The following is a 14,811-nucleotide window of genomic DNA, read 5'->3' on the forward strand; positions in this document are numbered from 1 at the left end:
ACATTATTATTGCACATTGGTACAGTAGTATTGTGTATGTTATTATTCTCTATTTTTAGTAAAGTCTTCACACTGCTAAGTGCGATTTTAAATATTGCTGCTGTAACGAAAGAATTTCCCACTTGGGATCAATAAAGTATTTATTATTATTATTATTATTATTATTATTATTATTATTATTATTATTATTATTATTATTATTCTCCAGCCCTATATCTCTTTCACCGACTTCACCGCTCTTGACTTTACGCCTCCGCCTTTCCCGTTTTCACCTATCACCTCATGTCGCCCCACAATCTGACTCCGTCCCTTCCTTTCCAGTCCTGAAGAAGGGTCTCGGTCTGAAACGCCGACTGTTCACTCCGCTCCATAGTCACCGCCTGCCCCCCTGAGTTCCTCCAGCATCTTGTCTGTGTTGCTTTGGGTTTCTGTATCTGCAGATTCTCGCCCGATAAATCATTGCGCATGCGTGGTCGGCGCCACCAATCCCGAGTATCGCGCATGCGCTGAGTAGCCCGGAGGCCGAAAACGACCGGACAAAGGTAAGAGCGGGTTCCGGGCGGGTTCTAATTCACCGGCGTCTGAAACGCGACCGAAGGACAATTACTGTGATTTCCAGCAACACTGGTGCTGCACCCCACGGCGGTCCTGGTCCTCCCCCTCTCTCTCAGCCCCATGATCTGTACCCGGCCCCAGAGCATGGGTACCGGCGCATGCGCATTCTCGGGCCTTTCGATGCGGCCAGGGAGGTATCCCTCTCCCTCTCCCTCTCCCTCTCCCTCTCCCTCTCCCTCTTCCTCTTCCTCTCCCTCTCCCTCTCCCTCTCCCTCTTCCCCTCCCCCTCTCCCCCTCCCCCTCTTGTTTTACAGCGGTTGCCACCCAGCTTAATGGTGCATTACCGTCACTTTCTGCTCCGGAGTATGCGATGGACTCACATTCTAAATCCCTTCATCCAATCGGACACATACACATAACCTAACCTACACTTTATCCTCCCCATCCTAGTACCCTATTTCTGTCTATCCATCATATCCTATAAAAAACCCCTGTACCCCTTAAGAAAGCTAAAAATACCCTGACCTGTGTTCTCTCACCCATGCCCAGCAACCCTTTTAATGTGAATTCCTGCACCCCCAGTTCCCTTAGATTAATTCTCATCATCTCTCTCTGTATCCCATACTTCCTGCAACTCAGAACTACATGCTCTACTGACTCCTCTTCCTGACATTCCTCACACGGTCCTGTCTGGCGTTTCCCTATCAATTTCAGTGTTTGGTTTAGTGCACAGTGCCCCAGCCTTAACCTAGTCCACACAATTTCCTCTATTCTGTATCTACTTCCTACCCTAGTACCTGCAACACTTTTTTGTATTTGATATAAATGCCTCCCTTTCCCCTTCCTGTCCCATCTTTCTTGCCACATTTGGTTATTTTTTTTCCCAGATTACACACTTAACCTCTGCTTTACTAATACTAATGTGCATTTCTATATTTTCTTTCTTTATTGCCCTCTTTGCCAACTCATCCACCCTTTCATTGCCCTTCACCCCTACATGAGCTGGAACCCATAGAAATTTAACCTGACCTCCCTGATTTGCAACTCTTGTGACTGACTGAAGGACTTCATGAAGTACATCTTGCCAGCTGTTTGAGTGAGAAGACCTTAAACTTGCTAGTACTGAAGTTGAATCTGAGCATATCAACGCTTTGACTAGTTTAGTTTTCTCCACCCAACGCAACACAACCAACACTGCCATCATCTCCACTGTACACACCGCTAACTTATCAGATGTTCTTCTGCTGATTGCAATTGCTTTTGCTGGTATTGCCACCCCAAACCCTGTCACTCCTGTCTCAGGTTCCTTAGCACCATCTGTATAGACCTGAGTATAATCACTATACATTTCCATCACATAACAGTTAAATGCACTTACCAAATCAGTTTTATACTTTCCTTTCCTTTTTACCTCTAACAAATGCCGGTCTACGTCAGGCCATACCAGCTTCCATGGAGCTACAACCAGATAAACTACTGAAGGACTTATCCTTAGATCAAACACTCCACATGATCTAGCAATATCATTCCCTACCCGACTAATGTTTTCCCTCTGAAACCTCCCATTTTCCCAGGACTCCTGCAACACTCCTTTAGCAGGGTGGGAATCATTGTGTCCCTGCAAATTAACGCAGTAGTTTGCCATCAATTGCATCCTTCTTAATTCCAAAGGCATTGTTCCCATTTCTACCTGCAGGGCTGATACTGGTGATGTTTTAAAAGCCCCACTGCACACTCTCAACACCTGAGCCTGAATCACATCCAGTTTCCTTATAAGAGACCTAGCTGCTGATCCATATGCTACACTTCTATAATCCAACACAGATCTTACTAAAGCCACATACATTCTCTTTAATGCTGAACAACTTGCTCCCCATTCCCTACCAGTCAAACATCTCATCACGTTTATTACTTTTTTACATTTCTCCGCAACTTTCCTGATATGGTCTGCCCATGTTAATCGTGAATCAAATATAACTCCCAGAAATTTAAATGATCCAACCCTTTCTAAATCAATCCCATACATCCTTAACTTCTTCCCTACTTCAATTCTTTTCCTAGTGAAAAATACAGTTTGAGTTTTTCCCACTGAAAATCTACATCCCCAATCATAACCCCACTCTACCACTTCATCAATTGCTCCTTGTAGTTTCCTGATTATATGCTCCGTGTTCCTGCCTCTTTTCCACAAGGCCCCATCATCCGCAAACAGTGACCTACCTATATCCACTGGTACCTTTGTGAAGACATCATTGATCATAATGATGAAAAGTAAGGGGCTAATCACACTACCCTGAGGTGTGCCATTTCCCACTATGTACTGTTTTGATAATTCTGATCCAATCTGAACTTGAATTTGTCTACCAAACAAAAAATCTTTAATCCAATTAAAAACTCTCCCCCCAACCCCCATCTTGTGCAGTTTAATTAATAATCCTTCCTTCCACATCATATCATAGGCTTTTTCAATTTTCATAGGCTACTGCTTCTTTATTTGCCTGGGCCTTTCTTATTTCAGTCTCTAACCTTATCACTGAGTCCATGGAATTCCTTCCCTTCCGAAAACCACTCTGATAACTTGCCAGCATTCCTCTCTTCTCAAGATCATATGATAACCTTTCAGTTATCATCCTTTCCATTACCTTACATATATTTGATGTTAGTGCTATTGGCCTGTAGCTAGTGGGTTTTGACGGATCCTTGCCAGGTTTCCTTATTGGAATTACTACTGCTTCTTTCTATGCACTTGGTAATCTTCCCTCCTCCCACACTCTGTTGTAAAAATGCAGTAACTTCAAGAGCGCTCCTTCTCCTAGATTTTTTAGCATAAAGTAGCATATTAGATCTTTCCCTGGTCTCGATCTCTTTATTGCTCTCACCATTTCTGCCAAAGTAAATGGATCATCAATTATATCTTCCCTCCTGTTTAACACACCTGGGTATTGACTCATTGTTCTTTCCCTTCTCCTTCTCCCTTCTTCAGACAAATTTTCTGAACTATGTATCTTTACAAATGAGTTGGCCATGATCTCAGCCTTATCCCTGCTGGAGACTGCTGTTTCCTCCTCAGACATCATTACTGGATACTCCCAATCGCTTCTATCTCCCCCCATCCTCTTAATCATTCCCCATACCTCTCCCACAGGTGTTGTTCTTCCTATTTTGTTGCAAAAACTCCTCGAACTTGCCCTTTTAGCTTGACGTAGAGTTCTTCTCACCACTGCCTGTGCCTTCTTATATTGAATCAAATGCTGCATATTATGGGTTCTTTTAACTAGCCTGAGTGCTCTATTTCTGGTTTTTACAGCCTGACATCATTCCTCTGACCACCGTGGCACTAGTTTTCTATTCATCCTATTTTTACTCCTGGGTATAGATCCTTCTGCTGCCTTAATAATTGCTGAAGTCACCTGACTGTTTAATTCATCTATATCTCCAGAAATGTCAATCTTTGTCAATGCTTCTTCACTTAACTTCTGGAACTTACCCCAATCTGCTTTTCCAAACACCCTCTTTGGGACTCCCCCACCTGGTCTTATTTCAACTCTTTCACCCACTGAACATAAAACTGGGTAGTGATCACTGCCTACTGTTGAAGCTGTCCAAACTCCCCAGTTACTGATGCCAGCCAAGACATTAGACACTAACATAATCTCTAATACCGACTCAGTTCCTGTTGTTATGTTTATCCTTGTTCCTCTACCATCACTCATACATACCAAATCCCTTTCTTCCATCAAATCTTCAATTACCGTTCCATTTGAATCTGTAATCGGATGCCCCCATATTGTGCTGTGAGCTTTGAAATCTGAACACCACACTACTTTGTGTCTATTTTGTCCTTGTATCCTTAGTAGGCTGTCCAAATCCAACCTTTTACATGGATTGTAGTAGTTAATTATAACCACTCCCTCCCCTCTCTCCCATATTTCCACCACTATGTATTCCTGATCGACTCCTTTTTCCAGTACTCTATACGGTGTACTTTGCTTGATTAACATAGCACAACCTCCTCCTCCCCCTAGATTTCTATCTTTCCTTATCATTGTATTCCCATGTACCACAAAGTCTAAAACTGGTTTCAACCAAGTTTCCTGAATACACACTACATCCGGTTTTACAACCATTTCCTTAATAAATTCCTTAAATTCCTGGCCATTGGCCAGTAAACTCCTTGCATTCCATTGCAAAATAATCACCATAATGAGTACTAACTAACCTATGACACTTCCTGGCTTGACTGATTAGTGAGGTTCTCCCTCACTTCTTCCCATGTCAGTCCTGCTAACCCTAAATGGTTTACTGCTGCTTTGATCACCAGCTGAATTTTGTCACTTTTTGACTTTACCTCTGCCGTACTAATAATGACTCCTGCAATGAATGTTACTACAGCTTTATTTTCCACATAAATCCTGTCATTTACTCTTCGCTGCATCTCTTGCATCCCTATTGCTCTCTGGTCATTAGGAGCATTATTCTGTTCTCTTGACATTCTTACAGCTTCTGCATAACAGATCTTTCTTTTCACTCTTATTTCTTGAATTTTATTCTCCCGTCTCATAACTTCACACTCACTATACGCCACATTATGAACTCCTCCACAATTACAGCATTTTGGATTTTGGTTGCACTCCTGTTCCGCACTTTCCATATTCATGATCATCTCCACATCTAGCACATCTCCTCTGCCTTTTACAGTTTTTAGCTATGTGTCCAAACCTTTGACAATTATAGCACCTCAATGGCTTTGGCACATATACCCTTACTGGGTAAGTCATGAAACCCAGGAACACTTTCCTTGGCATTCTTTCTTCTTCAAATTCAATCAATACTATTTCACTTTCTTTTTTCATTCCCTCCTTTATTGTTTTCAGTCTCAGAACATTAATTGCTTTCCCCCCTTTGATATTCCTCTTCAGCTCCTCCATGTTTATACTCATTGGTACACCCGTGATCACTCCTTTACAACCACCATTTCATGCTCCCACCTTCCCTGTGTATTCCACCTTGCATTTTTCTATCTCTTTTAGCTTGAGTGCTTTCTCAAGTTGTTCCTCGTTCGCGCATCTTACTAATAGATTGCCATCATTAAGGACTTTTGCAAATACTATTTCCCCTATCTTATTTGCCAGTTTTTGTTAGCACAAACGGGTTAATTATCTTCATGTGTCCTTGCACCTTCTCATTAAACCTAATTATGACAACACCTCCTCTCTGAACTTCTTCATCTTCCTCACTTTCAGAACTCTCTCCATTGTCATTTCTTATTCTTTTATTCCCTTTGACTCGGTTTTCATCCATCCCCTCACTATCTCCTTATTCCCTTTATTTCTCCCTTCACAATAATCCATTTCTCCACAGCTACCTACCTCTGATCCCAAATCCATATCCCGCTCCTTCTCCACTCTCTTTCCCTCAGCCCCTCCTCTCACCTTGTCAGCGATTACCAGACCCAGGCAATCCCCTCCCAGCAATTCCCTCTCCTTCCTGACTCTCTTTCCCTCAACAAGTTCCAAATCACATTCACACATGCACCACCACCTTCCAAACTCTCAGCCCAGCCCACGACCAGCCCAACAACAGAGGTTTCTCTTCGTGAGGGTTTCTGGGTAAAGAGGCAGCCATGGGCGGTATTGCCGGTGTTGTTCCGTACAGTCGAAGGAAGTGCGAGCGGATGTATCTCCTAAACATTGCCGAGCTCCACTATGTAAATCCGAGGATTATGAATCCGAATGAAAATATAATTCCCAGTTAAGCTCGGTTGAAAAGTTTACCTTCCAGTCAGTGAAAATAGATAGATAGATAGATAGATAGATACTTTATTCATCCCCATGGGGAAATTCAACCTTTTTTTCCAATGTCCCATACACTTGTTGTAGCAAAACTAATTACATACAATACTTAACTCAGTAAAAATATGATATGCATCTAAATCACTATCTCAAAAAGCATTAATAATAGCTTTTAAAAAAAAGAGTTCTTAAGTCCTGGCGGTTAAATTGTAAAGCCTAATGGCATTGGGGAGTATTGACCTCTTCATCCTGTCTGAGGAGCATTGCATCGATAGTAACCTGTCGCTGAAACTGCTTCTCTGTCTCTGGATGGTGCTATGTAGAGGATGTTCAGAGTTTTCCATAATTGACCGTAGCCTACTCAGCGCCCTTCGCTCAGCTACCGATGTTAAACTCTTCAGTACTTTGCCCACAACAGAGCCCGCCTTCCTTACCAGCTTATTAAGACATGAGGCGTCCCTCTTCTTAATGCTTCCTCCCCAACACGCCACCACAAAGAAGAGGGCACTCTCCACAACTGACCTATAGAACATCTTCAGCATCTCACTACAGACATTGAATGACGCCAACCTTCTAAGGAAGTACAGTCGACTCTGTGCCTTCCTGCACAAGGCATCTGTGTTGGCAGTCCAGTCTAGCTTCTCGTCTAACTGTACTCCCAGATACTTGTAGGTCTTAACCTGCTCCACACATTCTCCATTAATGATCACTGGCTACATATGAGGCCTAGATCTACTAAAGTCCACCACCATCTCCTTGGTCTTGGTGATATTGAGACGCAGGTAGTTTGAGTTGCACCATATCACAAAGTCCTGTATCAGTTTCCTATACTCCTCCTCTTGTCCATTCCTGACGCACCCCACTATGGCCGTGTCATCAGCGAACTTCTGCACATGGCAGGACCCCGAGTTATATTGGAAGTCTGATGTGTACAGGGTGAACAGGACCGGAGAGAGTACGGTTCCCTGCGGCACTCCTGTGCTGCTGACCACCGTGTCAGACCTACAGTCTCCCAACCGCACATACTGAGGTCTATCTGTCAAGTAGTCCACTATCCAATCCACCATGTGAGAGTCTACTCCCATCTCTGTTAGTTTGTGCTTAAGATCTTGAGCTGGTTGGTGTTAAAGGCACTAGAGAAGTCAAGGAATGTAATCCTCACAGCACAACTGACCCCATCTAGGTGAGAGAGTAATTTGTGCAGCAAATACGTGATAGCATCCTCCACTCCCACCTTCTCCTTATACGCAAACTGAAGAGGATCCCGGGCGTGCCTGGTTTGCGGCCTCAGATTCTGTATTATCAGCCGCTCCATGGTCTTCATCACGTGCGACGTCAAGGCAACAGGTCTGAAGTCATTCAACTCCTTTGGTTGTGGTTTCTTCGGTACCGGGACAATACAGGATGTTTTCCACTGTCTGGGTACTCTTCTCTGCTCCAGGCTCATGTTGAAGATGCGCTGTAGTGGTTCTCCCAGCTCAGTCGCACAGGCCCTCAGTAATCGTGGGGAAATTAGTGCTGCATGGAAATAAAACCTTCCATCAGATTTAGTTCTCTCCGGGTTAATAACGATATGAAACACTTTTGCCTCGATGACAAGTGACTTCTGGCTTTCAGGTCACAAAGGTGCCGCACTCCAATGAGAATACCCACTGCCCTCCACTTTATATTCATTGGCATTGCCATCGATGGGTTCATCACTGTCAATCAGCAGATGGGGGGGGGGGTGCGATCCAAGTAATTGGTAAATCTCCAGGATCGTACATGCAGTAACAAGTGATCTTTGTAGTATTGTGGAACATAACCAGAACTTGAAATAATACCAAAGGACAGAGACAGATTGAGCCAGGTCACAGGTTGATTGAAGTCAGAAACAGCCCATTCTCATAAAGACAGGGATATAGTCAGATAATTTGATGGTCAGTCAGAATGTCTGATCCATGCCTTGTTAGAAGATGAGTGCATATGGAAACATAGAAATCTACAATATAATACAGGCCCTTCGGCCCACAGTGTTGTGCCGTCCATATAATCTATTCTAGAAACTGCCTCGTATTTCCCAACTGCATTGCACTCTGTGTATTCTAAGCTCCATGAAATTATTTGAGTCTCTCAAAAGACTGTATGGTATCTGCCTGTACTGTCATCGCTGGCTGTGTATTCCATACACCTGCTACTCTCTGTGTGAGAAACCTACCTCTGACATCCCCATGGACCCTACTTCCAGGCACCTTAACACAATGCCCCTTGTGTTTGCCAATTCAGCCCCAGGAAAAAGCCTCTGGCTGTCCACACGATCAATGCCTCTCATCATCTTATACACATCTATCAGGTCACCTCTCATCCTCTGTCACTCTAAAGTTCACTCAACCTATTCTCATAAGTCATGTTCTCCAATCCATGCAACATCCTTGTAAATCTCCTCTGCACTCTTTCTATAGTATCCACAACCTTCCTGTAATGAGGTAATAGAATGCTCTAAGTGGGGTATAAATCAGGTCTTATATAGCTGCAACATTACCTCACCACTCTTGAACTCAGTTCCATGGTTGATGAAGGCCTTCTTAACAACAATGTCAATCAGCGCTGCAGCTTTAAGTGTAAAATTGACATGGACCGCAAGATCTAGCTGATCCTCCACACTGCCAAGAGTCCTAACATAATATTACATTCTGTCTTCAAATCTGATGTACTGAAATAAACCACAGCACACTTATCTGGGTTGAACTCCATCTGCCAGTACTGCATCCTATCGATGTCCTGCTGTAACCTCTGGAGAACTGTCCAGACTGCTCACAACACCCTCAGCTTTTGTGTCATCAGCAAACTTACTGACCCACCCTTCTACTTCCTCATCAAGATCATTTATAAAGATCACAAAGAGAAGGAGTGTCAGAACACATCCCTGTGGAACACCACTGGTCACCGTCCTCCATGCAGAATATGAACCATCTACAGCCACCTTTTGGCTTCTGTGGGCAAGCCAATCCTGGATCCACAAAGCAAGGTCTACTTGGATCCTTGCGTCATTACTTTCTGAATGAGCCTTGCATGAGGAATCTTATCAAAAGTCTCACTGAAAGCCATGCACACTACATCCAATGCTCTACCTTCATCAGTGTGTTTTGTTACATCCTCAAAGAAATCAATCGGGTTCGTAAGGCATGATCTGCCCTAGACAGAGTCACGCTGACTATCCCACATCAGATGATGCTTCTCCAAATGCTCAGAAATGCTGCCTCTCAGGAGCTTCTCCAACAGCGTGCCCTCCTCTGAAGTAAGAACCACTGGTCTGTAATTTCCTGGCTTATCTGGCTTACCTGAAAAGAGAACAATGTCTCCTCATCCTCTGGTACTTTACCCCTCCCTACTGATGGTGCAAAGATCATTACCAGACGTCCAGCATTTTCCTCCCTCACTTCCCACAGTAGCCTGGGGTATATCTCAAGATGAGTACCCCCAACTTGAGTTGAAATTGGTAAAATTGTGATGCCAGAGCTCTCATTCAGAGGAGAACATATCGAAGCGTGTAAAATTATGAAAGGAATAGATAAGATAGAGGTAGGAAAGTTGTTTCCACTGGTGGATGAGGCTAGAACTAGAGGATGTCGCCTCAAGATTTGGGTGAAATTGGGATGGAGATGAGGAGGAACTGTTTTTCCCAGAGGGTGGTGAATCTGTGGATTTCTCTGCTCAATGAAGGAGTGGAGACTACCTCAGTGAATATATTTAAGACCAGGTTGGATAGATTTTGGCATAGTACGGGAATTAAGGGTTATGGGGGAAAGGCAGGTAGGTGGAGATGTCCATCGCCAGATCAGCCATGTTCTTATTAAATGGCAGAGCAGGCTCGACGAGCCAAGTGGCCGACTCCGGCTCCTATTTCTTATGTTCTTATGTTCTCACCACAGATTATAATCTCTCCTGAAATACTGTCCTTCACCCATTGATGTATTTTGCAAATATTTTTACAGGTTTGAAATGACAGCACACTTGTGCACGGGAATCTCAAACACAACAACACATCAGTTTTGCTGACTCTGGATATTTAAGGAGTGACCAAATATTTTCTTTGCATCACCAACACATCTGTTGTCAATCCATGGAGATGAAGCATTATCTCATACCATCTGGTAATGTGTTCTGTCTCTGAAATCAAATTTTCTGTTGTAACTCAGTGAAATCCACTGGAACCGGGGTGCTGTGAACACACCAACATTTGTTCACTGGAGATCAGTTCTTCAACTGCATTCAAAACTTCAAAACTACAAGGGATTCAAAACTTCTGACTTTCTGAATTGCCAGAGAATTGATCGTAGTCAGGTATCATTCTCCTTCTCTCAGTGTGGGAAGGGATTCACTCACAGCCTACCCACAGACACGCCAGTGAGTTCACCGTGGAGAGATATCATTCTCCTTCTCTCAGTGTGGGAAGGGATTCACTCACAGCCTCCCCACAGACACACCAGTGAGTTCACCGTGGGGAGTGGCCATTCACCTGCTCTGTGTGAGGGAGGGAAACTACTCAGTCATCCAGCCTGAAGATACATTAGCAAGTTCACACCAGAGTGAGATGCTCCACCTATTCTGCAAGTGGGAAGCAATTTGTTCCATTGTCGATGCCGAAGATATATCCTAAAGTTCACCAGTGAGAGGACATTGACCTGCTTGGATGGTGGGAAGACATTCACACGCTCAAACAGACCACAGTGACACCAATGAGTTCACACCGGGGAGAAGCCATTCACCTGCTCTGAAAAGGGGAACGGGTTCACTCAATCATCTCAACTGAATGAACAGCAGCGAGTTCACACTGAGAAGAGGCCGTTCACCTGCTCAGACTGTGGGAAGAGATTCACTCACTCGTCCACACTACATAGACACCAGCGAGTTCACACTGAGAAGAGGCCATTCACCTGCTCGGACTGTGGGAAGAGATTCACTCACTCATCCAACCTACATAGACACCAGCGAGTTCACACTGGGGTGATGCCATTCACAAGCTCAGACTGTGAGAAGGGATTCACCCAGTCATCTCAACTGAAGTCACATCAGCGAGTCCACACTGGGGAGAAGCTGTTCACTTGCTCTGAATGTGGGAAAGGATTCGCTCGGTCATCTGTACTGAAGGTACATCAGCGAGTTCACACTGGGGGGAGGCCGTTCACCTGCTCAGACTGTGGGAAGGGATTTGCTCACTCGTCCAACCTGCACAGACACCGGCGAATTCACACTGGGGAGAAGCCGTTCACTTGCTCTGAATGTGGGAAGGTATTTGCTCAGTCATCTGAACTGAAGTCCCATCAGCGAGTTCATACTGGGGAGAAGCCGTTCACCTGCTCTGAATGTGGGAAAGGATTTGTTCGGTCATTTGAACTGAAGTTACATCAGCGAGTTCACACTAGTGAGAGGCCGTGCACCTGCTCTGAGTGTGGGAAGGGATTCACTCACTTGTCCAACCTACACAGACACCAGCGAGTCCACACTGGGGAGAAGCCGTTCACTTGCTCTGAATGTGGGAAAGGATTTGCTCGGTCATCTCAACTGAAGTCACATCAGCGAGTTCATACTGGGGAGAAGCCATTCACCTGCTCTGAATGTGGGAAAGGATTTGTTCGGTCATCTGAACTGAAGGTACATCAGCGAGTTCACACTGGGGAGAGGCCGTTCACCTGCTCTGAGTGTGGGAAAGGATTTGTTCGGTCATCTGAACTGAAGTCCCATCAGCGAGTTCATACTGGGGAGAAGCCGTTCACCTGCTCTGAATGTGGGAAAGGATTTGTTCGGTCATCTGAACTGAAGGTACATCAGCGAGTTCACACTGGGGAGAGGCCGTTCACCTGCTCTGACTGTGGGAAGGGATTCACTCACTCGTCCAACCTACACAGCCACCAGCGAGTTCACACTGGGGAGAAGCCGTTCACATGCTCTGAATGTGGGAAACCATTCGCCCAGTCAGCTCAACTGAAGGAGCATCAGCGAATCCACACTGGAGAGAAGCCGTTCACATGCTCTGAATGTGGGAAAGGATTCACCCAGTCAGCTCAACTGAAGTTACATCAGAGAGTCCACACCGGGGAGAAGCCGTTCACTTGCTCAGAATGTGGGAAAGGATTCATTCGTTCATCTCAACTCCTGAGACACCAGCAAATTCACACTGGGGAGAAACCATTCACTTGCTCAGAATGTGGGAAAGGATTCATTCGTTCATCTCAACTCCTGAGACACCAGCAAATTCACACTGGGGAGAAACCATTCATCTGCTCAGAATGTGGGAAGGGATTCACTCACTCGTCCAACCTACACAGCCACCAGCGAGTTCACACTGGGGAGAAGCCGTTCACATGCTCTGAATGTGGGAAACGATTCGCCCAGTCAGCTCAACTGAAGGTACATCAGCGAATCCACACTGGAGAGAAGCCGTTCACATGCTCTGAATGTGGGAAAGGATTCACCCAGTCAGCTCAACTGAAGTTACATCAGAGAGTCCACACCGGGGAGAAGCCGTTCACATGCTCTGAATGTGGGAAGGGATTTGCTCAGTCAGCTCAACTGAAGTTACATCAGAGAGTCCACACCGGGGAGAAGCCATTCACTTGCTCAGAATGTGGGAAAGGATTCATTCGTTCATCTCAACTCTTGAGACACCAGCAAATTCACACTGGGGAGAAACCATTCATCTGCTCAGAATGTGGGAAGGGATTCACTGATTCAGTTCATCTGAAAGAACATCAGTTTGTTCACACTGTGGAGAGGCCGTTCACCTGCTCAGACTGTGGGAAAGGATTCACTCGGCGTTTTAGTCTATTATCGCACCAGTTAGATCACAGTGAGGAGAAACCATTCACATGCTCTGAATGTGGGAAGGGATTCGCTCAGTCATCTCAACTGAAGTTACATCAGCGAGTCCAGACTGGGGAGAGGCCATTCATCTGCTCTGAATGTGGGAAAGGATTCAGTCATTCTTCTCAGCTCTTGAGACACCAGCGAATTCACACTGGGGAGAAGCCATTCATCTGCCCAGAATGTGGGAAGGGATTCATTGATTCAGCTCAGCTGAAAGAACATCAGCTTGTTCACACTGGGGAGAAATCATTCTGAGGAAATGCGGATATATAAAAAATCATTTTGAGCCCAAGTAACCTCTAGCTAAAAGAATAATTGGGACTGAACAGGAATTTTTGAACAAAAGTAAACTCTGTCTTCAGCAGTTAAGAAAGTAAACGGCTTATACTGGTTACCATTTAATTGTCAGAGGGACATTGAGAATTTGATAATATATATTGTACCCATGTTTGAGTAAGGACTCATCGATAAGGACAGCAATGACCATCTGTCTGGAATGAAGTCAGGACCTTGCAAAGGGAATAGCTGATAAGGACTGGACTGTATATCCATCTATATTCAAGCCTTGAGTTAGTGCACTCTGTTATCTAAGACCTTAAGTTTTGCACTAACAGACTTGGTTCTAATAGCAGCTTGCAACAGTGACGTATGGGACTTACTATGTATAAATATACTGCTGTAACCTGACTGAGAGAGTCCACTTGTCAGATGGTTGGCAGCACTGACATGCCTTCCCTTTGATAACTGGGTCTCAAACTCTTGCAAGAGAATCCAATAAACTGTGGTGCCTAGAGGAAACTGGTCTCCCGAGTTTTATTCAGATTCGACTTTAACATTGGGCGTCACGAACAGGATCCCAATACAGAGAGTGCGAAGCAGACAGACTGAGTAAGCGGCCGGACCACTCCGGGGACTGCGGAGACCGACCGGGCGCCCAACGGGTATTTCACCTTTTGTCGCTCTCCGGTAGTTCCTTTCGAGGCACGGTTCCTCGCCGAGGGCTGCTTGCATACCTTGACAGGATCGGGAAAGTATCTGTCGGAAGACTTGTAGAAAGTAGGCAAATTTTATTAATTGAGCAGGAGGCGGTACCGGGTTAATTTCACTAACTGGGCAGGAGACAGACGTGCTGGGTAAATTTATCAATTCAGCAGGCAGTGCCTGCTGGGTAAATTTATCTGATTGTTAATCGAGCAGGAGGCTTTGTGCTGGTTAAATTACTTAGAGGGCATGGAGTCGAGTGATACGAGTGGGCCGAGAGCAGCCCTACACACAGCGTGTGAGAGTTTTCCAGACAAGGAAAAAGATTTGTGAATGTTGACCGCAGCGCTGAATAAAAAGATTGGGGGGAAAATGTGGCCACTGAGCGGGAGCCTGCGATATCACCTCTTGAGAACAAGCAGTAAATTTGATATGGAAGAAGAAGTGGAAATTGTTGAAAAGGCAATGGAAGGATAAGGCAGATGCAAAGTGGAACAGTACATGATGAGCAAGTTGGAGGGGTGATGCGTGTGACAAAGGGAGAGAGGTACGTACTGTAGAAGGTTGAGAGACGCTAAAGGCGGAGTGTGAATGGGCGTCGAAAGCGAGAGCAGGAAAAACAACGTCAGCAAACCAA

The 14,811-nt window shown here is 44.9% G+C and overlaps 1 protein-coding gene across 1 annotated transcript in view; it reads left to right on the forward strand.

Moving 5' to 3' along the window:
• Positions 1-11,066: 11,066 nt before the first annotated feature.
• Positions 11,067-14,811, forward strand: part of LOC140720517 (uncharacterized) — a gene marked incomplete at its 5' end in the record, with an annotated part of 422,150 nt that continues 418,405 nt past the window's right edge. The window contains 1 exon segment of the mRNA XM_073035361.1: positions 11,067-13,402. Within this exon segment, the coding sequence (XP_072891462.1) occupies positions 11,067-13,402 (2,336 nt within the window).

This window comes from Hemitrygon akajei, unplaced genomic scaffold (assembly GCF_048418815.1).
Source record: "Hemitrygon akajei unplaced genomic scaffold, sHemAka1.3 Scf000044, whole genome shotgun sequence".
Classification (NCBI taxonomy): Eukaryota; Metazoa; Chordata; class Chondrichthyes; order Myliobatiformes; family Dasyatidae; genus Hemitrygon; species Hemitrygon akajei.